Raw genomic sequence first — 24,902 nt, 5'->3', positions numbered from 1 at the left:
ACTACATTATTATTCTTTTTCTTCCCCTTAGGACAATTATATCTGGACTAATAATGATTAAGCTCTCAAGATTTCAGCTACACTAGCAATAAATTCTTAGCTTTACTTATACATAAGGTGTGACTCCCCCTTACCCATAAACAAGATCTTGAGTGTAACAAATTGGTAGAGAAGTAACAAAGGCAGTCTGTTTGTTAAAGTCTTCCTTGAAAGAAGAGAACACATAACCTGTGAAATTTCAAGCAGCTTGTCAACTTTAAAAAACAGGTCACTTGCCAAGAAGACATTTCTTTCACGTTTGTGATTAGGCCATCTAAATATATTACTTTGCTTGGCAGGACATTTAAGATTAATATAATTATTTTTGTTTTCTGGTTCAAAGCTTTTTTCCCCCTCAGTTCATGTTGACATGACTTGGACAGCAAGAAGCATTAATTTAACTGCTAGGCAAAAGCACAGCCCCCAGAAGGCAGCCAACCAGCCAGACTACAGTCAGCATAGCAGTTTGTATGGCAAGGGGTACAAAGGAAACCCAGAAAGCAGTACTGATTCAACACAAGCACTTTAAGCAGAATTACAAAAGCATTATTTCTTTTATCCTCTCAGTACACAGGAAGACTGGAAATACTTTGAGACATCTCAAAGGTGCAAAAAGCCACACCTATTCTTTTCTCCCTCATTCAGGAGGGAGAAAGATCCTCTTTACTTTCCCAGGATTTCATTATGGGATTTTCCTTGAATGCAGAAGACCCAACATTTTTATATGGTGTCATCTAAGCCATAATAAGCCTACTAGAAGGAGTGAAGAATATGCTATGGCAGTCCAGTCTTACCTTTAATGATATGGATACCCGCTAAGCCATTAAGAGCACACACCAGCTGTCGGTGAGCTTCCTCACACTCTGTTCGACATTTCTTCTGCAATGAAGTTAGCAGTTCCTCCATGGTCATGGTGCTGAAATATAGATCAAATGGCTAAAACTTGAAACAAAAAGAAGACAGTCTATCATACTGTGCAGTATGAAATATTATGTTACATACATCCATTGTGCAAATGTTTATTAGACATTTTTAAATTGTTTAATTTTAAATTGACAATTTTTTAATTGTTTAAATTTTAAATTGACATTTAAATTAAATAAAAACGTAGTTCTGTCAGCTTCTCTTCCACCTGGAGCTCTGCCCTATCTAACCTGAAAGAGTATTTCAAGAGGTTGAAATCTCCTAAAAATAGGGACAAAAAAAGCAACAAGAAAAAATTAGTTAAGAAAAAACTCTTCACAGGGCAAAATAGTTTGCTCCTTTCAGTACAGTGAGGAATGAGAAACAACTGAGAATAGATCTCGTATTGCTAGAAGCTGTTCAAATGAAAACAGCTAGAGAGCCTGTATTACTTCCCTTCTCAATCTAAACATGCAAAACTGATGAGATATAGAGGTAAAGAGAAATGTGTGGAGAATGCAGTGAAAATTACCAAGCACCCCTTTAAGTTAATGCTTTTCTACATTTGTTATTATTTGTAATTCTGCAGAGGAATTTAATTAGGAGACAATTATCTGAACAGAAAAATAAAGGAAAGAGAGAGATAAGAGACAGAAGCAGGAACAGAGATGAGAAGGGAAGAAAGAAAGAAAGGAGGAAGAATAGCTTGGAGTAAGGCCAACAGACACAGAAGCCAGGCAGGAAGAAGACTGATGCAAAGAGACAGGAAAGTAAACTGCAACATCAGTTTGCAACATCTGACCTGAGGCTGCTTTTATGACCCATTGCTGCTTTGAGACCAGAGACTACTGCTTCCCTGGAATTCTGTTTTTCAGCTTTACTCACCTTATAAGAGAAGTATTTACTATTTGAGGTTTAGTACTCTGAAACAGAGTGACATCACCCCCAAGCAGGGTATCCTTGACTAGGCCTTTTTTTTTCTCCTCCGCAGAACACTGTTGTAGGAACTGCTATTGAGTTACAGTGATATACTAGAGCAGGCTTTAAATCAATAGCATCACTATTTGTAATTAGCTAAATTCTGCAGATGCACTGGCAAATACACATATCACCTGCTGTTCATACTCCAATATTTCTACCTATTGCTCTTTACCTTTCATTTTCAAAGCCATCAGCAGTTTCAGGGAAAAGTCAATGTACATCCTTTTACTAACTACAAAATTTGATCTACTTACAATCTGAGACTAGCAATTAAGACAAAAAGAAGTTTTTGATTCAGTTTAACTAGGTGAACCTAGTAAATGCCCTTTTGAGGACTATATTTTTGCCAAGTAGATGTTCTCACTTACTTCTTTCACTAAACAGACAGGAAAAAGGTCATCTAGCATAGAATATGTTCCAAGGTCAGCTTTCCTGTTTCAGTCCAATTTCTCTTATTCATATGTTCCAACCTCAGCTTTATAGTTTCAGTCCAGTTTCTCTTATTCATCAAAGTTCCTGGTGCAGAATTTCTTGATTATTCTCATGCACATAATCACAGCCAGGAGCCAGAACTTCTGCCTATTCTGGGAATGTCCACTGCTGCAGTCAGGCTTGGTTCACAAGAGGGATATATAAATGGTGCCTGGAAACAGCTTTTCCTTGCATATATGTTTTTAAAAAAGATTTAGTTTTTATTGCTGCTTTTTCCACCACAGTTACTATACTGCTGTCACCCTGCCAGCATTTCACTGAAATCAGTGCAGTACTATGGCATCATCAGCATACTCAGCTCAGTTTACATTTCACTTGTACTCTGCTAAATCATTCTCCTGCAAACAGTAGTGTTGTATGGGTTTGTGTGAATATTGATTTTTTTCCATGTTTCAGCCCTTGCTTCCACACTAGTGGAAGATTTTCTGTCTATTAGGCACAAAATGCTACAGCACGCTGCCTGCTATTGGTCCCTGCTGAAATAGCTGCAAAGTCAGTTAGTTACAGCTGCTTAGGCACATTCAAAGTCTCTTATATGAGAAAGGAGTAGGACACAAAACTTTATGAAAGGATAGAAGAAAACTGGACAGTATGGGTGATCAAGAGCAGAAAACAACAGAAAAAACAATTGTAGTAAGTATTAAAATTAAGTTCTTCCCTGCCTGTAACTTAAAAAAGAAATAATATAGGCAGTGCTCTGAGAGCCTGGAAAAGCAACATCTTGTTCTTTCACAACTCCTACTCTGACTGACAAAGAGAAGTAGCCAGGTTTTGCAGAGATACTAGCAACATGCTTTTGGTCTAACAAAGGCCGAGACTAAACTGGTATTCACTGGGCATTTGTGGAAAGGGTTATCTTCACAGTATGCAAAAAAATGCATTTTAAAGGCTTTCAAGGTTGGATCTACATTTAACAATTCTGTAACCTCCTATTAAAGCATTTTCTTTGATTTAAAGAATTATTTCGTTCCGTTTACCCTTTGTTCATTGTTCTCATTTTTATGGTGCATTTTGTTAGATCTGAAGAAAATTAGTTTAAAACTGAAACAGAATCTGTTTTGTTTCACACTATAAATCTAACCGGCAACACCTCAGCATCCATCAGCATATAAGGTTAAAATGTTATTGCACAAAAAAATTCCTCTCAGTACTATTTAATATAAGAATTACATTAACTACCATACTGCACCCTATTCAAATTCTGGTATCACATCGCTTGGTGTAGCACAGTTGCACATGCTTCACTAAACCCACTTAAAATTAGGCTTACTTAAAAAATGCATAAGATCTTGCACCATTAGCAATAACTGGAGTTTTGCTTTGGATAAAGCAAACCATTCAGGAAGTGATAAAAATTCACCTTTTCTGTAATGGCAAGAACTCTCCCCGAACAGCTTGTGGATGACAGCAGGCCTGCCTCAGCCGCAGCAAAGGGTACAGAATAGAAGTCACAGTCCTCCTATCTAGGCTACTAAGCTTAAGAGTCCAATCTGAAATCTTCCTCAGTTTTGCCAGGGCATCCTGGCAGCACACCTCATGCTGGCGATGATAGAAGTGTCTCTCCACAGGAGAAAAGTGAAGCCAGTGTACATTTTCGGTCTGGGGGGGGATCTGAATCTGTAATTAAAAAAGAAAATAAGTAATCTGCAAATAAAAATATTGCTAAATGTTATTAAGAAACTTTAAAAATAAAAACTCTCGTTTACTTGGTCAATCACATCCTTCTTTGCTGATCTCCACATTATCTTGGCAATTAGGCTGTAGAGAGGCCGAGGATTTTTTCTACAGTAAGGTTGATATAAGAGTTGGTCCCACCAATGTTTGACCCAGTAAGGATCAACTCCAAGAAAAAGGACTAAGCCATACAGATCTGTCAAGAAAAGAAGGTGTTTTAATACAATACTGTCTGTGTTTTAATACTTTAAAATATGCCTCCAAAAGATAACTTTCACAGAAAGGTTATCACGCATAAAGCAGCTACTATTTAGCCATTATCTTTTCCACTTGTTTTCCAGTCATTCCCTCACCAAAAGGTAACTAGAGTCAGGGGAGTTGTGTGGGGAGACATTATCTCCTGTAGTTAGGTACTGATTTTCATAGAACTTGTAGAAATATGACTGTTCTTGACACTTTAAATTTTTAGTTTAGCAGAACTCACCGATGAGCTCTAAACCTAATTGGAACAAGGGCGTGAGGCAGAAATTACATGATTACATATGGTTAGCCTGGTATGCCAGGTTTTTGTAAAATGATATTGCTCAGTATCATTGCTTTGCAGCCTGCTGTGTGCCAACTGTCTATTGCTCACCGTCCTAAAAGTGGCTGCAATTCAGAAGTGTTTCACTTCTCTACTAAGGCAGAAAAATTTTAAAAAATCACTTATCTTTTATTGTTTTCTTAGTAATTGAGCGAATACAGCTTGTTAATTCTGCCCAATTCAGAAGCTCATCATTTTTCAGGGACAAAATTTAAAGGACACAGCTAACTTTAAGCTTGTGCTTAAAACTCACTGGAAAACTACAAAAGCACATGCTTAAGTGTTGCGTGTGGATGGCGCAAAAACAGATAGTAACATATGACGGTATCCTCAAGTTCTTAAAGATCTGGTGGCCTAAACTCTTTGTTAGTTTTATGGTGATTTTGGCATTCAGCTGAGAGCTGTAAGACATACACCACACAGCCCAGAGGGAAGGAAAGTCCTGAGAATTTTTTCTAAGCAGGAAGCAAAAGTTTCTGCAGAAGTCCTATCCCACTTCATTATAGCAGCTGAAATACAGACAAAACTAGTCAACGGTTCCTTTGTCCCCTATGTGAAGGGGACTGCCTCTGTATAGCCTGAGAGCCTGACCAATGTGTATTACTGACAATATAACATTTCTGATGCATGCATCTAATCAGCACTATCACAGATAAGGACGTGAACAACTTAATCATGACAGTCAACTACATCACTTCTTTCTAAAGTGTTTGCTTTACCGACTATACATTCTGACAGCTATTATACATAATTATAAATTCATCCTCAATTCCATAATGGTTTAATCCACAATATTGACTTTTACAATAATTTGGTATCTGAACAGCACTTAACAAATGCACAGATTCATCCATTTTCAAAACTATTGCCTCAATATGTTACCCTTTCCTTTCTCCTATCCATCTGAAACCTGTCTACAGAAACTGAGTACCTCACAGAAAAGACAAGATAAATGAAACCTGCTTACATAGAGCCCCCCTACTCCACGCCACCATTTCAATTCATTAAGTCCTCAAATAAGGATTTATAACAGTTTCATAAAGCTTTAATATGATTTCTAGGATTTATAATCATGGTTGGTAAGTACATGGAAATTGATGGCCACAGTAGCTCTTACAAGGCTATGCAAGATAGCATCACTTCTGTATTTGATATTTAGAAGGTTTCCATAAACAGAGCAGACTGTCTTAAGTTGCAAGGGAGGGGGTTAATATTTTCCCACTCTGCTGTGGAAAACCAAAGGACAGGTTCGAATCAGCTGTTCAACATAGATCTCCACTCCTGCAAGCATTTACTTAATTCAGATAAAAGGGAAGATTTCAGATCTGCAATTTTAATATCAATACATTTATTGATGACTTTGCCTTCAAAGCAAAATAAAGTGCTACTAATTTGCAGGTCTGTATGTACATCGTCTTTAGCTGGGAGATGCAGGGCTCTAAATAAGCTATACTAACATCACTCAAGGAAACTCTGCTAGGTTTTAAGAATAATGTAGTTAACGTTTTGTATTGAAGGTTAAAACAGCACTGAAAACAGACTATCTTTCAGAATGGACTTACACTGCATTTACCTGGCATCAAAATAGGAGTAAAAAAAATAACCCATTATATTTTACTAATTTTTTCTACTTCTTAAAAAAAAAAAAAAAAGCTCAACCGAATGCAGTCCACAGTATTTTAACAATGCCATAACCTAAGTTAGCAGACATTTTAACTGCTCCAAACCCCCTGCTTAATTATCAGCACCAAGGAAAATCCACAAATGCCACTGCTACACACAGCTCACCTTCCAGTCCTCGCTGCACAGGAGTGCCACTGACACACCAGCGATTGATTCCACTTAAACGCAATGCCATTTCAGCAGCCTAGCAAAAGATAGAACCAATGGTAGGAAAATGAAAACAAAGATAGAGTGGAACACACTCTAAAAACATATTGATCATATTTTTAAAAAGTCTTAACATCTTTTCAGTATAAAAGACTAACAGACTTATAAGCAGTACTTTTGCAATCTGTTATAAATATGTGTATAAATAAAGTTATTGAGCTTTCTTGAAGGCAGCTGAAAGCTGCTGAAAACCATATCCACCTTCAAATAGATCTGCAAAAAAGCACACATAACTGTTGTATAAATAGCTTTTCTGACTTCCTGTTACGGGCAAAAGAAAATGGATGAACACTAATTAAAATAATCTCTCTCTGCAGACTGCCAACTTAGAGCTTCCAGAGACACTGCTGACTATTTTAGCTTCTAGCCCCAAAGGACACATGCCTCTGAACCATGTCACTGAAAAGGCTAGTGTCTTGTTTGAAACTATCAAACACCATAAACATGACGACCTACTTCCTTAAACTGTCAGTATAGATTATGTTAAGTATTTTTTGAGCTGGATATACTTCAGCCTGCCAAAATTCCAACAGCAGAAACATGTAACAGTAAATATCTCCAAGGGAAAATAAACTATTAGTCACTTCCAAAGAACAAGCTACAAGGACAAATTACCTTAGTACCTTCGATGTTAAGAGGAGAAAAAAGAATAGCAGCTTTATCTTTTTTGTTATTTACAACAAGCTTGTCAAAAGCTTTTCAAGTTAAATAAATGCATGACTGGGAATAGCATACCTTTGCAGTAGTGCATTCAACCATCTGTGCTTCATCAAGGCAGATCCTCCACCACTCCACTGCTACTAAAGGGCTTGGGATGGCCATGTACCGCTTCTGGTTCCTGAAACGGCGCCCATCTTCACTGTTACTATGGGGTATGTCTACATAGTTCAGTTCAGTGCGGAGAACATCATATGTGGTGATGACTACCTCCTGCTCTGCCAACATGTGTGGCTGTAAAAAGCCATGCTTCTTCACACCTTGATATACCTACATAGATATATATGCAATAGCGAAGAATGAACGGGAGAAACACTAATACAAAATGCAAAAATTTCAAGATAGCTTAATATGGCATAGGCTTTCAAAAGTGCTCCTAATACAATATGAAATCATTCATAAAACCTGCATTCATACGGTAATACAGTGGGAAATCCAAATAAGTAATACAGTTAATAAATGCAATAGATGATGATGTAAAATTTATATACGAATTTATTTAAACCTATACAAAGTGTCAAATATTGATTTTTTTTCCTGCTCTGAAAAAAAGAGGGCTTCAGTATTTGCGGCAAGTTATTTGCTACGATAGGTACATGCAAGATTGAGCATTCTGTAAAGTTGTAAGGGGCAACACTACAGAAGTCAGTATTACATGTCCTTCACTCTCTTTTACTGCACATGCGTTACCTTTCTTTTTTTTTTTTTTCCCTCCTAAAAATTTCATCAAAAATTACACAAGGACAGGAGTATGCAGCAAAATATTTAAAAACTAAAATATTAACCAGATTATCATTTTAATCTGCAGCCTAGTGAAAAATGATCCACATATAACAACAGAACACATACACCTTTCATAATGATATTCATTGCAATATCAGAAGTATTTTTCTCATCTCCCTCCTCACTTTAAGCATAATAGAAACATATAGCAGTTTAGCTTGTAAGTTTTTTAATATTAAACTAAATATTTTACTAACATTGGATATCTAAATAAAACAAAGGAAATATGAGTTCCAACTAAAACTTGTTAGAAGTTCAAATAATGTGCGATACAGGCACAATTTAACCAATAAAATATGTTGAAAAAGGAGCATCTTGCTACATCTAGGTTTTTTAGCTACTAAGAACAATTGCTATCAGAGTAATATACCAATAGCATCTCTTTTTCTCTTCTCATACAAACTTATTTCCCTTGCTCCCAATTTACCTCTGGAACCAGCTTCAAAGTTACAGGCATCCTATCACTTACTTCAAAAAATTTTTTTATCACTGGCTACTTCTTATCATTCATCTGGATCTGCATATTAATATCAATATTAAAATGGATAAGATTTATTTCTAAAAAGATCGGGATATTCATGTATCTGTCCAAAAAATCCATATTCCAGTCTCATCTTCAAATACATGGTATCCTTATTCTATTCCTCTCTTTTTGTGATTTTCTCCTCTATTACATGAGCACTCTAGATTTATGTAGATAAGAACAGACCATCTTGGTTACAAACACTTGTTTTTATCATTTAAGAAAATCACACCATCTTACTTCTGAATCACTCAAAGTGTCACAAACTTTAACGTTCAAGTCAAGCAAAAAAATAGTTAAAAATATCAGAACTAAGGTGACCAGAATTAATTGATTCTTTACACCTTCACCAACACCATTTCATTATTAACTTCACTGTTACAGTACCTTTTCTCTACTAATCTCCTTGCTTTACATTTCAGATTATGGCAATATAATGTTTTTGTCAACCAAAGTAAATATTTACAGAAAATTCCTGTTCAGCCCTAGTATGTGACACAATAGAACACATGCAACCAGGTTAATGCAGAAGAGCTGGGAGGGCAGAGAGAGAGGGAAAGCATGCTCACTGAAGCAACTGAAAAAAATAGCTGTTGAAGTCTAATGATCTCTCCCAAGCATTTGTGAACAGATTTTCTGGAGGTTTATAACTTGGCCAAGTTTTGGGTGTTATCACAGCAGCACGAGAAGACAGCCTGCTATAAAGCAAGCTCTGCTGATAAATTCCTTGTTTTAAAACATAAAAGCATTAGAATCTCTCATGGGTTATAAGCAGTTGAAAGAATAAAAAGCATGCTCACATGCAAAACCTGTTAACATGGGAAACTGATTCTTTGAAATGTCTGAACTATTTTCATTTCAACTTTGCAGAAGAGAATTATCATTTGAAAGCCAGTCTGGATGGCTTACACTCAGCAGTTAAAAGAAAATGAAAACAGTGTCTTAGACTGGAAAGCGTCACACAGTCCGACATCAGTATTTAAGCTATTTTACTGTTATCATGTAAATTTATTTCTGACAGTTTTCACCAAAGCTGGTACAAAACTTGAACGAGGTCTTATGAAAAAAGCGCAGGTTTTACACATTGGTTAGCTGTTCCACTGAAGCTAGTGAGATTACTAAAAACAGGGAACCTAGGATTCATTTATATATTGTACTTCCATGCAGCATAGCAGAAGATATCAGACATATCCCTGGATGCAAAGATTCCCCTCTTTGTCAACCTACTACTACTGCTGCTATTTACTCTAAACATATACAACCTAGAATTTATGAATCTCAGAGCACTTTACCCTTACTAAGGTCCTTCCTTCACAAAGGTAAAAAGGACAAGACTCGAGTACATTATTAATAAAAGACAATGGCCACCCTTGATTACTGTGATAATAACTATATGGCTATATTGGAATTTTTTAAATATTTAAATTTAATTATAAATACAGTAATCTAGTGACAGAGCTCTTTGGAATCAAGTAAGAGGACAATACAAGGTCTCCAGATAAGCAACATCCTGATAAATACAGCAGATGTTATGAAGACAACATCCAAGTTTTTATAGTGTTATTTTTAGTCAACAGCAAGGCTTAAGACTTCTTTTGGAAAGTCTGAGAACAAGAAATTCAGAAGCACACTCTTTATCTACTTAAACATTTGTCTTATCTAGAAAGAAATGAAAAGCAACTGTGAGGAAGCTGCTCAAACAGATGAGCAGAGAGACTTGACGCTGCTTAAGTATCTATAGTTAGACTTTCCTGAGCTTCTTGATAATCTTTTTGGAGGAAAGACACACACAGCTTTACCTCTCAGAAATCATGCTTTGCTGCTACTGCTCAAAATATGTTCCCATTTGATAAAAGTATCTAGTCCCCTGTATTGTCTCCTGATAAGCTCAAAAAAACCCAAAACAAAACAAAACAAAAAAAACCTGAAGAATTAAACCCAGATAGTCTTTTGGGGAAACAAATGAACACATGGCTCCAAAGCATAGGTGCTGGTCTACTAGTCAGAAACATGCAATTCTACAACAGCGGACAAAAAGGTCTCAGAACTTTATGCGATACAGAAAGACTCAGATAGGAATCCCTGAGCCTTACAGAATAATTAGATAGAATATGAAGTGATATAATCATACCAGAACTCGAAGAGAAGATGATCTCACATGCCTGTTGATCTCATCTACCCACTGATGACAAATAGAACTTGGAGAAATTATTAGAGTTGCTCCTGTGGAAACAGGTTTCATTGCCACAAGGCAATGGGGACAGTAAAATGGCTTGATCTTCAAATTTTCCTCTTTGTAGTTTACACATTCTGCATGCTGCCATAAGTAACACTTCAAGCATTGCACACGGGCTTTATAGTCAACCAACCCAAGCTCACCACAGATGCATTCAAAACGATATTCAGAAGTATTAAATGGAAATACAGAACTGGTATGTTGTACACTACTGCCAGGATGTTCTTGGGAATCTGAGGACTGGTCCTTTCGAATGTCCTGTTGGACATCAGCTGTACTTTTAGAAACATCAAAATCAGGATGACTGCTAGTATCACTGGAAACAAGGAGGTTACCATGCAAATCAGGAGACTTTGTGCCCACAGCTTCTTGCTGAACATTATTCTCGTTTACAAAGTTGTCATGATATGCTTCTGATTTCCTTTTACTTCTGCTACTTGTACAATAATCATGTTCTTCTGTGGCGATATCCACCCGTAAAGGGGTCTTAAGGACATTTTCAGAAGCAACACCACTATTTCTTGATTCTTTGGTTTGAGTTTTAGCATCAGTCAAGCACTTCTGAATCCTTTCTGAAGTCTTTGCTATCTACAAAACAAAATTAACCAAGATAGTCAGACTTCCCCTCACCTTTTTTGGAAAGGAAGAATAAACACCTCAAAACATAAATATTAACATTTTACACAATTTTTGTTTAGGTATTTAGTTAATGTTTACCAGTGTTTAAAATACCACTTCATTGTAAGATCAAAATATCTGCCAGCCCCTGCAGTAGTATTTTAAAAGATTTACGGCAGACAGAGTTAATGTTTTAGCCCAAGATTTGACCTACTTTTGTCAGCTTCTGCTTTGTGAAGTTCAAAGCAAATGCTGAAGTTTTCTTGTTTTCTGTAAGTAAGCCAGTATCACTAAACCAGCATGCACAGACATCACAGCTGGTAGTAGCATGCAATTGGCAGAAATAGGACCCGCTTTCCAACACAGAGAAGTAGCTACTGAAGCAAATTTTACCTGCTCTTTGGTTCTTTCTCGCCTCTTCTGTTCCTTGTAATTCTTTCCCAGCTTGAAAGAACCAGCCAGACCATGGCCTTTGACTTGTTCTATTACTTGTTCTGCAATTAGCTTTTCCAGAGTTCTTTTGAGAAGCCGTCTATTTCTCTGTACGTCATACCTATATATAGCACTGATATACTTAAATATTGCAATAATGGAAGCTCCTTTCTTCACATTCATTTCCTTTACAGCTGCTAATATCATCACTCGTAAGCCTAGATATAGAACAACAACAAAATCCACAGCTCAGATCTAATGAAAGTTACTTTGGAGAAAGCATATTAAAGGATCTCTAAACATAAGGACTGCCCAGCTTCATCAAAAAACTGCAAAAAGATACAGTCAGCAGTTTTGACAATATTTCACTTGAGCTAGTCCTACAAATCACTATAATGCACTATATTTCAGTGAAGAAAAGAGTAACAATAGAAACAAGTCACTCAATTCTCTTACTGAAATTTTTTTTACAAATACAGTATATTTCAGCTTGACAAAATCTCTCTTACAAAATGACTTTCAATTACACAGAGCCCTGTAGCACAAGTACTGGGTTGGTGACTTCACTTTTAAAATTGATCACTTGTTCCCAGCATGGAATCCTACATTCTTGTGCTCATCTCTGATGCAGGGCCATCATAGTAGTTCGCAAGAGAACCATTCCATTCTGTGGAAGTGAGGTACAGCCTTGAACTCAGTCAGTGGTCCATATACGCCTTAGATAAGTACAGTTTCTTGGATCTCTGCTGAAAGCAAAATGTAAAATAAAACATCTTCAAAAATACTTACTGGGATATTGTATTTTTTCCTTCAATTTAAGCTCCAATTTCTTTGTTTTTTTCTTTTTATTTCCTTCTAAAGGCTGAGGTGGAACAAAGAAGTTCACAAGTTTACCCTAGTGCAGACAACATTAAATAGTGTTAGAAGTTCCCATTGTAATTCTGAAGTTCTTTATTAATCTTTTCACATTTGAAAATACGCATGAACTGCTACAGAAGTGTGCAATCTAATTATAAAAAATAAAGTAAGAAAAAACCCAGCATTTTACCTTCTGAAGAAGCCAGTTACCCACTGACTTGAGTTTTGTAGGATATGTTGCCTAGATAGCTCATTTTTGGGGTACAGAATGACACCTACACAGTTCAGTTTCCTGGCCAGTGGTGTTCAGCACTCTGCACTGACAACAGAAAGGGAAGAGTGGCCTGACAAGCTGCTTGGGTCTTCCACTACTTCAAAATTCAGCTGCAGCAATCTATAGTTTTAAGTGATGGAGGTTACTGATGGGGGGTGGAAGGAGAATTTATATATAGCTAGGAAAACAACAGGAGGTAAGTAACATATGTTGAAAAGCTCCAATTAGTTGTATAATAAACAAGTTTTTCTTTTTAGGGATTTCCCTCAAAAACATTTACTCTGTTATTAGTCATTCAGACGCAGTGATCTAATTTAGAGATGTATACTCTAGAACCTGGATATAAAATTAAAAAAAAAAATCAAATCTGAAACAAATCATCCAATGCTAATATTTCTGTTATTAAATGTTTTATAAAATTATTCACTGATGTGTCACTCTGCCCTGTCCAACAGGTTGACTGGCAGATGTCTTAAATGGTAACCCTGCACTGAAATTACAGACACTGTCTGAGTCCTATCACGAGTTGAAATACCTGGGGTAACTATGATATTACAGGTCTTACAGAAGTCAAGAGTCAACCAGAAAGTACGATTTGGAATAAACCACTTTTTTCAGCACATGGTACAAAGACAAGATATTTATATTTAAAGACAAGAAAAACATGGATGAAAAGAAGCCTTCTGGATCAGTGGAATAGTGCCCTTCAACCACAAGCAATATCATATTATCCTGTTCATAAACACACTAAAATATTAGCCAGGATGTATGTCCCAACTACTCCCATCATGAAAGTTTCATAACTCCAAATGTCCAAAAGCTGTGGAATTCTTGGTTCCTAGTTTCTGTTGCCAGTAGTGACCCGCTGAGGCATTTAAGAATCTTATTCTCTCTTTGAGAATTGGCTCTTTTTAGCCAATAAAAGTATGAGCAAGTAGGGGATCATTATGAACCGATGTACAACTAAACAGACTGACAAGAATTTGAAAGAGTGCATCCCACAGAACTTATGAGAATCCAGTTAAAGGTAGAGATTACCTCACTCTAAAGAAACCACGGTATTTTGGTCTTAGTGAATGTACTGAGTTTTCATAGGATGTGTGAGGAGGACAGTGAAGACAGAGAGATGGAAAACTGTTGTTAAATACATGCTAAACAAGCCAATAAACAAACCCATTTATAACAAGAAACAAATGGCGAGTAGAAATCTCTACTCACAGAGTAATCTTCCCTATTTTAGTATAGAAGGTTTGTCTAATGGATATTGATACTCTCCAATAACATGAAGTGAAAGGGGAGAACAATTGCCAATACAGTAGACTAAATCATAGATTTATACACTCCTGGTGGGTGTGGGTGTGTAAACTACCAACAGCCTATGGACAGTGTAGTTGCCTCCCAGACCCCATATATCAGTGGAAAACAGTATCAGTTGCTACCCATGTATATCATTCCACTATTAGGCAACCAAGTATCACACACCAGAAAGCAGAAACTTTCCTTGTAATTTAATCCAGCCTAAATTCTAGACTTCTATAAAACAGAAAGCAATAAACTCAACAGAAGAAATACGCTTCACTATTTTCTATGAAGAGTACTCTCTTCATACTAAATCTTACCCTAGTTTTCTTACCTCAGGTAATGTCAGAACATCCTGTTTAATGTCTTGTCGGGTGTGTGTCAGAATAAGGGCCAACACCTCTACTGTTTTCCCAAGACCCATCTCATCTGCCAAAATACCTCCAGGCCACTGAGGTCCAGCAATTGGATATTCACGGATAATACTAGAATTCAAGTACATTTGCAAACCAAAATCAGTGACTGTAGAATGGTGTGACAGAGTAGCACGTGTTCAGGGGGACACAGTTTCAGCAAGGCAAAGCTTGTAGGGAAAGGCAGTGACTTTGATATCAGCTGAGCTTGACAAAAAACTAGTAAGCTTTTGGCGTTTATAATCCCGATTTGAAGAGGAATGCATATGCCAGCAAGTTTTTGGGTCTCTCCCCCTCTAAACAAGCCTTTGCTTGCTAATCTTCGACTATCATAGCTACAAAATTAGTCTCTGAAAGACAAATATGTATTTATATTCCCGTGTTAAAGATCTGAAGGTTATATGTTTGTTAAAAATGGGGGGAAAAAAAAAAAAATCAAAAGTTTCTATTCTAACCAAATTCATGAGACAACTGAAGCAAAACTAGTGCATGCAACTACCCAGTATTCATTAAAAAATACCTCCTTCCTTTAGCTCTTAAAAACTTTGGAACAAAAGGTCGAAACTGCCAATGATTTAATTTAAAAAGAATCTTAAAAACAAAAATTTGCATTAATTAATAGAAATTAAGAAAAAGCTTTAAGAATTACATCTTCAATTTAAGATTTATGTATTTAACTCTGCATTACATACTCCAGTTTCGCTTTCTGCAAAGTCAGATATATCTCTTTTCAAATTCTTTAGTTGCCAATTGAAAAGCTAAAATTATGGATTATTTTATATTCTCCAGGTAAAAGCTGCTAATAAGGTTTCACAAAGTACAACTTTGAGGTGTTCTCAGAAAGAGATAACCACAGAAACATACCAGCCAGTAAACGGATTATAGTAGATTTTTGCTCCGTCTGGAGTGATGACCTCTCGCCACAAGAAGTGCAGTGTATTTTCTACAGAGAAAGAGGTCGTATTATTATTACAAGGTTTTTCTATAAACAGCACAATACTTAGAATTGCTCAACCTTACTGTGACATTTAGAGAGAAAAAATAAAACAAAATGACAAAACACACACATAAAACCCCCAGACCGCCACCTCCATATTGCTTCATGACCAACAAGCTAGGTCACCTGCTGGTCAAAGTACGCTTAATTTATCATTTACTTACCAAGCAACAACTTTCCCAAAACCAGTAATGAAATGATTGACAAAGCTTCTAAATAAACAGCAAGAAAGTATTATTGCTGACAATGCAATGACACCTTCTTCTCAATTCTGAGTAGTATTTTAATTAAGATATAAGTTTTCCAGACCCATATACTTGCCACTGCTAGGAGTGCTTATGAAGTTCTCCCGGTGAAGCATCCAATTCACAGCCTCACTTTGGTACGGCCTCAGAATTGGAATCAATGCAGGATGCTGCACATCCTCTCTCAGTAACTGGGTGTCCTGCTGATGTGTATGCCTTACAAAGTCATAAAGCTCTTCAATATTTTGTCGCTCTAATTCCATGTCAGATTCTTCGTCATCTTCATCCAGCACATCTGCATACACCAAGTTATATAAGATACGTAATCTTAATCACTGCACCTGACATGGCTAGCAGCAGCAGGCAATGAGTACTAGTTTCCTAAATGTTAACATTAACATGATATGGACATCAGAGATGTACACAGTCACCAAAGCTCTTCCTTTAGAATTTAGGGATAGAATGAAGAGATCTTATTTATTTAATACAGGTCTCTGCTAAACATTTCCAGCTGATACAGTATCACAAATAACTCGCATTCTAGATTTAAATGTTAACACGGGTTTATCTTCTTAGAGAAGGGAAAACACAGTAGGTTGTCAAGTACTTATACATTCTTCACAAAATAAAGCCTGTCTGGATAAAAGATATGTTAAAAGACAGTTTCATATTAATTATGGGGAGTTTCATATTAATTTCAAATTATCCATCTGAATGATAAAATTGTAGCAATATGATCACACCAAATTCTCATGACTGGCATCACTGCAAAAATTCAGACAAGACATATTAGAAATTATAATCTCGTCTCAACAGAAGTATGTATGCTCTTAGATACTTAGGGCAAAAGATCTTGTGCATGTATATTTTGCACATAATTTGTATATATCTGCATACATAGAATTTAATCACTATAGAACAAAAATTCATGAAAAATTCCAGGTTCAGCTTTTTAACAAATTGAAGTAAGATGAGCAACAAAAGACTCAGAGGACAAGTTTTAACAGTATTTTAGGTCTCTAATGAAAAACATGTGTACCAATAAAACTATTCCTAGGTACATACAAAACACTTTTTTTTTTTTAAACAACATTACAGTTCAAAGAATATTAGCCCCAGCTAGTAGCTTAGAAAGAATCACCTTGCAGCATTTTCCCCCCAAAATACAATCTAGAGGCAATTTAAGGCTAGCATATTCAGCACAAGAAAACTTTAAGGTGTACTTAGAAGTATAAGATCATATTAAAAGCGTGATGCCTCTCATTAAAAAAGAAATATACCTGGCACAAACACCAGAGAACTTCATTTTAAAAATAAGAATTTTGGATTTCTATTAGGACTCTTTCAGAGAGAAAAAGCATACTTTTAGTTCAAACGAATGGTAAAAGTGACAAATAGTTTCCAAAAGAAACAGCATGATACAATATGCGTATATATGACAGGCATCAACGCTCTCCCTAATACTTTTAAGTCAATGGACCAATTTTAATACATTTCACAGGGGGAAAGAGAATTCTGAAAGACATTAAGTTCCTATAAATTCAAGAGAATAGGTAACTAGATATCTAACACCTGTAATGCAAACAAGTCAACCAGAGTGCACATCAGGTTATTAATGCCCAAACAAGCTAAAATCACCATTTGGAGCATGCAGCTTTAGATATCAGAGAAGCCATTCAAAGGGATCCACTCACACAGATTCTTCACTTCACGGAAACTACAGAGAAATTACAGTGTTTGTGGAGTATAATTTTGACCAATTAAGTTGATCAGTAATGACATCTGTGGTTACACTCGGTGAAATAGCAGTTTAAGTCTCACATTTCAGATCATAATAAATTGACTTTTATATAAATTAAGCCTATCTGGAATTTTATTGGGGAACAAAGACAAAAACTGTGCTTTAATGTTTTTTATACAATTGGATATGTTCTGTCCACACCTTTCTTGCTTTGTTCATACCCTCATTTCAAACATCTTTTTTCCTGATTAAATAGTTCTATGCATCATAGAGAATTTTAAAGGGATGCTAAGGAAGTTAACCTCTCTCCCAATTGCTTATTAATAGTGAATATTTAATTGTGCTTTCAACAATCTCAAAAATGTAATTCAATTATAAAGCTTTCATCTCTGTATTTTTTACTTTTCAGAAACAGATGGTATTATACATCTAAAATCCAATTGCTCTGATGTTGTGTTTCAGAAGCAAGTATTCCAATTAGTTCTTTTAATGACTGAATGAAATCTGTTATTGCATCTGTAGTACGACCTTTTAGTTTCATTTGTAGAGTAGTTTGCAGGTTGTTTTAACATTCAATATACCTTTAGGTTGGAACAGAAACACTTATATCAATAAAAATGTAATCTTTTCCCTCTTTATTCTAGATTAATGGAAAACCTGCTGGTTTACATTTGGAATTAAAAAGTGCAATACAAAGATTAAAAACCTCTTCTTAAGAATCTGAAAAAATTTAGAAGAAGAAATTCTTAAGAAGGGGCTAGCTGGATTTATAAACGATTTAGGCCTATACGTTCATGGAAGCAACAAGAAGCAGCATGAAATACTGTACAGCAGATACAGGATACAAGCAATTATAAAAACAAGTACTTGCTGTAATGAAGGAAATCGCTGTAACCAGATTTCTCAAAAAAGTAGTTAATTGTATAACTCATGCTCCAAAATACATGAAGCTTCTTATATACTGAATATTTTGTCTTATTAACTCTTTTACAGATTTTAAGAAGTATTGCTCAATAACGCATCTATCCTAATGCTTGCTGTAACATGAGAGAGTATCCCTATGCCATAAAGACTCGAAATCAGCAAGGACATCAATGACATGAATACACTGAAGAAAACAAATATATATTTCATATACATACTTACATATATACATATATATATGTATATATATATATATATATGAAATGTAGGGATAAATGAGAGAGCGTCCCTCATTTGTGTAATCCTTAAGACTTTGATCATGAATGGGGAGAAGTAGAAACCCTTATCTCTGAAACTTGTGTAATACAGAATTCATTTTATATAGCTGTTTACAAACCAAAGTTTGCAGTTTTACAAAAATTTGAATTAATTCTGTTTAAAAATAGATCAAATCTAAGTAGACTGAGTTTCTAAAATTGGAAATTCTGTTTCTTAAGAGGAATGAACTCATTGTTAAAGAAACAAGACTACAGCTTACATCAGAACACACGTGCTGAAAAACTAAAAAATTTACCCGGTTTCACAATGTGTAACCACCTACCCTTCCCTCACAAACCTTTTCCATTTCTGTGATTTGCTTTACTCCCGAATGTGGAGCTTAGATTAACACATACTGTGGATTTATATAGTGGCTTAATGTTCCTGTTTTGCTCTCTAGTACTTTCAGGATAATTCTTTACCTTTCATTTGGTTGGAGCAACACTAAGCACTAAGTTGATGCTTTTACTGAACTCTTAACAACCCTAACTGTAATGCTTAGCAAAGAGCCCATCATTTTTTTCTAATGTGAAATCAGGATTTCTCTCTTCTTCTGCATCACTTTATATTTATCTGTATCAAATCTATACTGAATCTCCATTATATTGCCTAGTCACTCAGCAAGGTCTGCTTGCAAGTTTGCAATTGTCTTTCACCTTTATTATGCTGAATAATACAGTGAAGTTTGCTGATGATATCACTTCACTACTCACTGTATTTCCCACAGCATTAAGAATGTATTAGGTAGCACATGCCTTTGTAAGACTTCACTGGTGGTCTCCATTCACATGAATAACTATTTCTGCTCTCCATATCCTGTGTTTTACTTAGAAGAATGTACTAGCCTAAGTAAATGACTATTTGGCAACACAGTTGCTTTATGAACCTGAGCTGATGAACCTTGTTGAGTGACTTCTGAAAAGGTAGGGGGGACATACTGACCCAATCACCCAGGCCCACATTCTTGCTCCAGCAAGTTTGTGGGGCACATCTTCCTTTTCAAAAGCTATGTTGGCTCTTCACCAGTAAGTTAAACTTAACCATGTAGTCCATAAATCCTATTCTTCAGTGTACTCAGGATAGATGCCCTAAGTTCCAGTCAAAAAGTATTTTGTGTCTTGAAATGTTTACAGACAAAATGAACAGTAACACAATCTTTCCTAAACTCTGCCACAGTGAGAAAAATACACAAAAAAAGAAAACTGTATTTCCTGCTATAGCATTACTGTATTTTAGTATTCTTTTATATATCTTAGTCATCTGTCGAGACTGTGGAATCTTTTGGAGATACTCTGCTTCTGATGCATTTATGATAACATTTTTCCTAATGCATTTGAAAACTTCATTTTTATATCTTAAAATATTTGTTCCTCAGACTTCTTTTGGACTTGCTTTATCGTGCTTTTACACTGCCAAGTTTCACGTTGCTTTCTATTATTTCAGTCAGACTCCTCTAGCTTTTACAAGGGTAAGTGCCATAGGTTCCTTTCCTAGATATTTAGTTATACTGGCCTTCTGTTGGTATTTCTCAAGTCTTTTCTGATAGTTGCACATTTGCTCTGAACATCAATGTCTGCTGCAAAGACTCTACTGTTAGCTGCTCCTTTTTGCTTCTTTTTAGCAGGTTTCCTCATTTTTATACAATTCCGCTTTTTGAAACTAAGTACAATTATAGGGTGCATGTGTTAGGGGGCAGGAGGTTAGGCTTCTGTTTTCCCATGCAAAAATGCTGAAACCCAGTATGTTATGGTCATTGTTACTAAACAATTCTGCAAATCAGACTTCAGATCAACTCTACACTCAGGACCAAAATCAAGGGTTGTCTTTTTTGCAAGTTCCCTGACCCATCACATAGTAAAGCAGTCTTTGATCATGCCTAAAAATGGGGTTTGCATCACTGCTGAGTATAATTTGGCAAACATAACCTTCAGTTCCAAAATAAAGACAAGGTATGTATTCATAAGTTTGCCATGATGTAATCTTAAAACTGTTATAAAAGCAGTTTTTGTACTAATTTTCATTTTAACCATTTTACAATATACACTGTAAAGAAATTACAGTTGCCGCAATTATGTGTAAGGCACCAGACTGAGAAGAGCTTCCCGAGTGTAATTCCTTGTTTGTTTAAACAGTTCCTGGGCAACTTGGACAAGTTACTGTAGACCTGTTCAAACAATTCATTTGAATTAGTTAAAACTATATTTACTCCAAGGCAGACCAGGACTGAAAATTCCATGCGCTTCAATGCCTTATCTGTTGAGAAGGAAGATCTTCACATGTAATTTGACCATAACTTAACTAGCATCTAATTACTGCTCAAGTATTAATATGGACAGAATTACCTAAAAATATTACTTAAAAATACAGTTTCTCTGGATGGCAGGAACAACTTACCTTTTTTCCTTATACTTAAAACTACTTGGAGATAAAACAAAGCAAAACAAAAATCAAGAGACACTGTCATAGGAAGTTATTCGTCAGCATTCAACTGAATCACATTACCTGGAATTATAAAACTATAGAACTTTTCCATGAGTTTTTGAATCAGCTGATTAGCTTTTTTGGGTCTTCCACCTCCATCACTGAGAAACTCTGGTTTGCTTAAACCAGCTTCCAGAAGGTAAATTCCAACCTGTGAAATGTTTGTAGAATTAATTATTTAATTAATGTATTAAAGTGCCAAGAATACTATAAACAGAAAAGTATGAAAATGAATACTGCTTTTATACCAAAAAAACATAATCACCAAGTTCTGAAAATTAGCAAATACAGATAATACTAAGTCTACTAAAATCACCATACAGAACATCCAGTATGTTGCAGGTAAGTTTCTTTGATTGAGTAATGCATCAGTAACAGTACAACAGTAAAATGTCTTTGTTTAGAAAAAATACACACTGAAAGCATTTGCACAGTTACATAGACACAATATTTTTCTTCACTTTATAAAAATGTATGGTAGCTGCCAGACTTTGCTGTTCACAGAAGTTATTTTATAATAAAATAAATTATAATTTAAGTTATAAAATAATTTATAAAATAAAAAGGAGATTTTTTAAAATACATAATGAAGAAAATAAAATATACGAACTAATACCTTTAAAGTTTGAGCCTCTCTTGGCCTTTGATAAAGTCCAATTATCTTTTTCTTCTGCAGCCATCTCAAGCCTTCCAATATGTCACCACCTAAAGATGATTCCACCAAAAAACTTTGTTCATAAGCACCCAAGTATTCTTTTGTTTCATTATTGTTCTCTTCTTCACTTCTTGCATGAACACAGATCTGCAGCTGATCATCAGAGTCTCCTCTCATCAAAGTAAAACTCCTTCCATGAAATTCCTCAGTTAGACTTTGCTTAGAAGGAAGATGAAGAGCAAGCTCTCCTAACAAAACTTTCCAGGAAGCATCCTCACGGTATGGCAAGACTATAATATTTAGCTGTACCGATACAGGAGTCAAGATGGAGCACGAGTCTTCCTCATCATTAACTGTCAAAAACGTAACAGACTTTGAACCACTGTGCTCTTTTTGAACGAGATCTTCATCAACACTATCATCATTTATAACAATGAAGGACGCTGAGGAAGTACTTGGACCTGGAAGGTGGTCCTCATCGGTCATGTCATCATCTAATGTTATCACTTCATTTCTCCGGTCTTCATGCATATTCCAGCAGAGCTGTTTCTTCTTCTCCTCATCTACTTTTGATGGAGGTGCACGTTTTCGACGACTACTCATTTTGTCCTTTCTCAACAGTACTTCCAGTCTCTGGAAGATGAACTCATATTAGTCAGTGATAAATATCACAAAAACTAAATACCCACATTGAAATTTTGCTGTGCAGTCACTGCTAAACTTGCAAAAGTTTGAGACACAGCCATATAGGCTAAGAAATCTAAATACTCAGTAGTCACTTAGTTTTACAGAGCAATTTTTGTCTCAACGCCAAAACATTACACAAAACTAGGCACGGAGCATTTGTCTCATACTGTATCTTACTATTTTGTCAGATGACTACAGATTGAGAGCAGCAAGAATACTGCATTTCATAGCTGTTACTCAGATCTGCTGTTTCTTTATAAGAGTGAAACAACTCCAGCAGAGAGATTAATAGAAAAACTGCACCTAGGTACTAACAGCTCACAAATGGAGTCAGATCAGGTCCACACTGTGGATTCAGAGTTTTTGTACATTTCTTGTAGTTTTCCTTTTAATGTTTTTTCTTAAGCTGTATAACTAGCTGAACTAATTATAGCTCATGTAATACATAAAAACATACGCAAATTGCACTTAAACCGAATTAAAAAAATCCTTCTATTAATCAGGTCTGCATGTGCAGAGAATACAACTCCTAAGATATAAACTAGATGGACACACTCTATTCAATTAGATTCAAAATGCCACGGCCACGATCGTGTCTACTACCTAAAGCAACAAGCCTGCAAACAGCAGCACGTGAGGAAAAGCCCGTGCCGGCCTGCAGACCCGCACAGCGCACTCGGATGCTAATCCTACCATCTAGGCCCGTGCAGCGGAGGCTCCTCAGCGGGGAAAAGCCGGCACAGACCGAGCAGGACGGCGCTCCGCCGCGCCTGCGCTCCCTCCTCCGCTCTGCAGCCAGGGCTCGCTCTCCCCGACGCGGAAAGTTCCTTGAAACTTGGAAAAGTCACCCGAGCGGGGCATTAACTGTACTTCTCAGGAGTCAGTACCTTCTCCCCCGGGACTCCGCGACACGGAGTTACAGGGGAAGTCGAACACCGCGTTCTGCCCGCCCGCCCGCCGCCACCCCGCGCCCCCACCGTTACCGAGGGCGCCGCGGGGCGCGCAGGAAGCAACAAGGGCTGAGAGCTCGCCGGGAGCCGGGCCCAGGGCCCGCAGGACCATGCCGCCGCCGGCCGCGGAAGGCCGCCTCGCCGCGCTACAGCCAGCGGGTCACAGGCCAAGCGCTGCGAGGCGGCGGCGGGGTTCGTTGCCCGTAGCCCTGCCGGGCCCGCCCCGCCCCGCCCCGGCTCCCCGGAGACTGGGGGGGCGGGGGGGGCGGCGTTACGCAGAGCCGCCGCCGCCGCCGCCGCCGCCAACTGCCGCTGCGGGGGGCTCCCCCCGCCCCCAAACGTACCTGGGTGACTCGGCGGCGCGCGCCCCCGCCCAGGGCCGGCCGTCACGTGACGTCCGCGAAGCAACGCCCGGTAGGGAGGGTGGAACACGCGACCCCGCCGCTGAGAGCAAAGGGCGAAGGGACCTCGCGGGGGCAAGAGGGAGGGCGGGCACGCACGCGGGTGCGCGCGCACCCAGCCCGGCCTGCTGGCGCCCAATGGGGTCTGAGGAAGATGACAATTTTCCCCCACCCATACACCAGCGGAAAGAGGAACGTGAGGGCGAAGCGCGGCACACGCGCAGACACGCCCGCGCCGCCGCCGCGGGGCAAAGGGGGCGGGGACAAACGGCTGCGCGCCCTCACTGGGGCGGGGCTGAAAGAGGAGCGGGAGCCAGGTGGCGGCGGTGTGCGCATGCGCATGGGCACACCTCCCGAGGGGGCGGGCCGGGCCCGGCCCGGGCGCGGCTGTGGCTGTGTGGCGGTGGGTCTGTGAGGCGCTGCGGTCTCCCAGCGCTTAGCTCCGTTTTCTCTAGGAAAACTCTTTGGTATAAACCTGCTGTTTCGGGAGAGGGGACGCGCTAGGTTATAGCCATGAAGAATGAGGCTAAAAAATCCACACGTTTCGTTTGTGACACCGTTCATTTGTTTTCCACAGATAGTCGTGAGAAGGGTAGTGAAAAAATCCCATTTTGGGGGAAAATAATGACGAATTTCTGCACCAGTATTCGCACCAGAAGTATTTGTATCGTTGCTTTAAAAGCTCTTTCGCATTTGCAAACTATGAAGGAGCAGAGGAGGTAGCGTATTATCTCAAGAACCAATCACAGTCTGAAAAAAATGAATTGGAGAAATGGTTTCCTCAAAGT

The 24,902-nt window shown here is 37.6% G+C and overlaps 1 protein-coding gene across 5 annotated transcripts in view; it reads right to left on the bottom strand.

Annotated features, from left to right (window-relative positions):
• Positions 1 to 24,343, bottom strand: part of SHPRH (SNF2 histone linker PHD RING helicase) — a 54,944-nt gene extending 30,601 nt beyond the window's left edge. The window contains exons 1-14 of one of the 5 annotated variants that reach the window (XM_026100274.2): positions 24,058 to 24,343; positions 22,038 to 22,709; positions 21,443 to 21,572; positions 16,034 to 16,252; positions 15,580 to 15,658; positions 14,637 to 14,787; positions 12,661 to 12,766; positions 11,833 to 12,089; positions 10,717 to 11,409; positions 7,298 to 7,549; positions 6,461 to 6,539; positions 4,122 to 4,285; positions 3,776 to 4,032; positions 834 to 955 (exon numbers count right to left, since the gene is read on the bottom strand). In XM_026100274.2, coding sequence (XP_025956059.2) covers positions 834 to 955; positions 3,776 to 4,032; positions 4,122 to 4,285; positions 6,461 to 6,539; positions 7,298 to 7,549; positions 10,717 to 11,409; positions 11,833 to 12,089; positions 12,661 to 12,766; positions 14,637 to 14,787; positions 15,580 to 15,658; positions 16,034 to 16,252; positions 21,443 to 21,572; positions 22,038 to 22,679 — 3,151 coding nt within the window. In that variant the 5' untranslated portion in view covers positions 22,680 to 22,709; positions 24,058 to 24,343. The other 4 variants (XM_026100273.2, XM_064509193.1, XM_026100272.2 and 1 more) reach the window with 4 other exon arrangements.
• Positions 24,344 to 24,902: the final 559 nt, after the last annotated feature.

Source organism: Dromaius novaehollandiae, chromosome 3 (genome assembly GCF_036370855.1).
Source record: "Dromaius novaehollandiae isolate bDroNov1 chromosome 3, bDroNov1.hap1, whole genome shotgun sequence".
Taxonomy (NCBI): Eukaryota; Metazoa; Chordata; class Aves; order Casuariiformes; family Dromaiidae; genus Dromaius; species Dromaius novaehollandiae.
The sequence above is the reverse complement of the archived record's forward strand: the minus strand, read 5'-3'. Positions and strand labels throughout refer to the sequence as shown.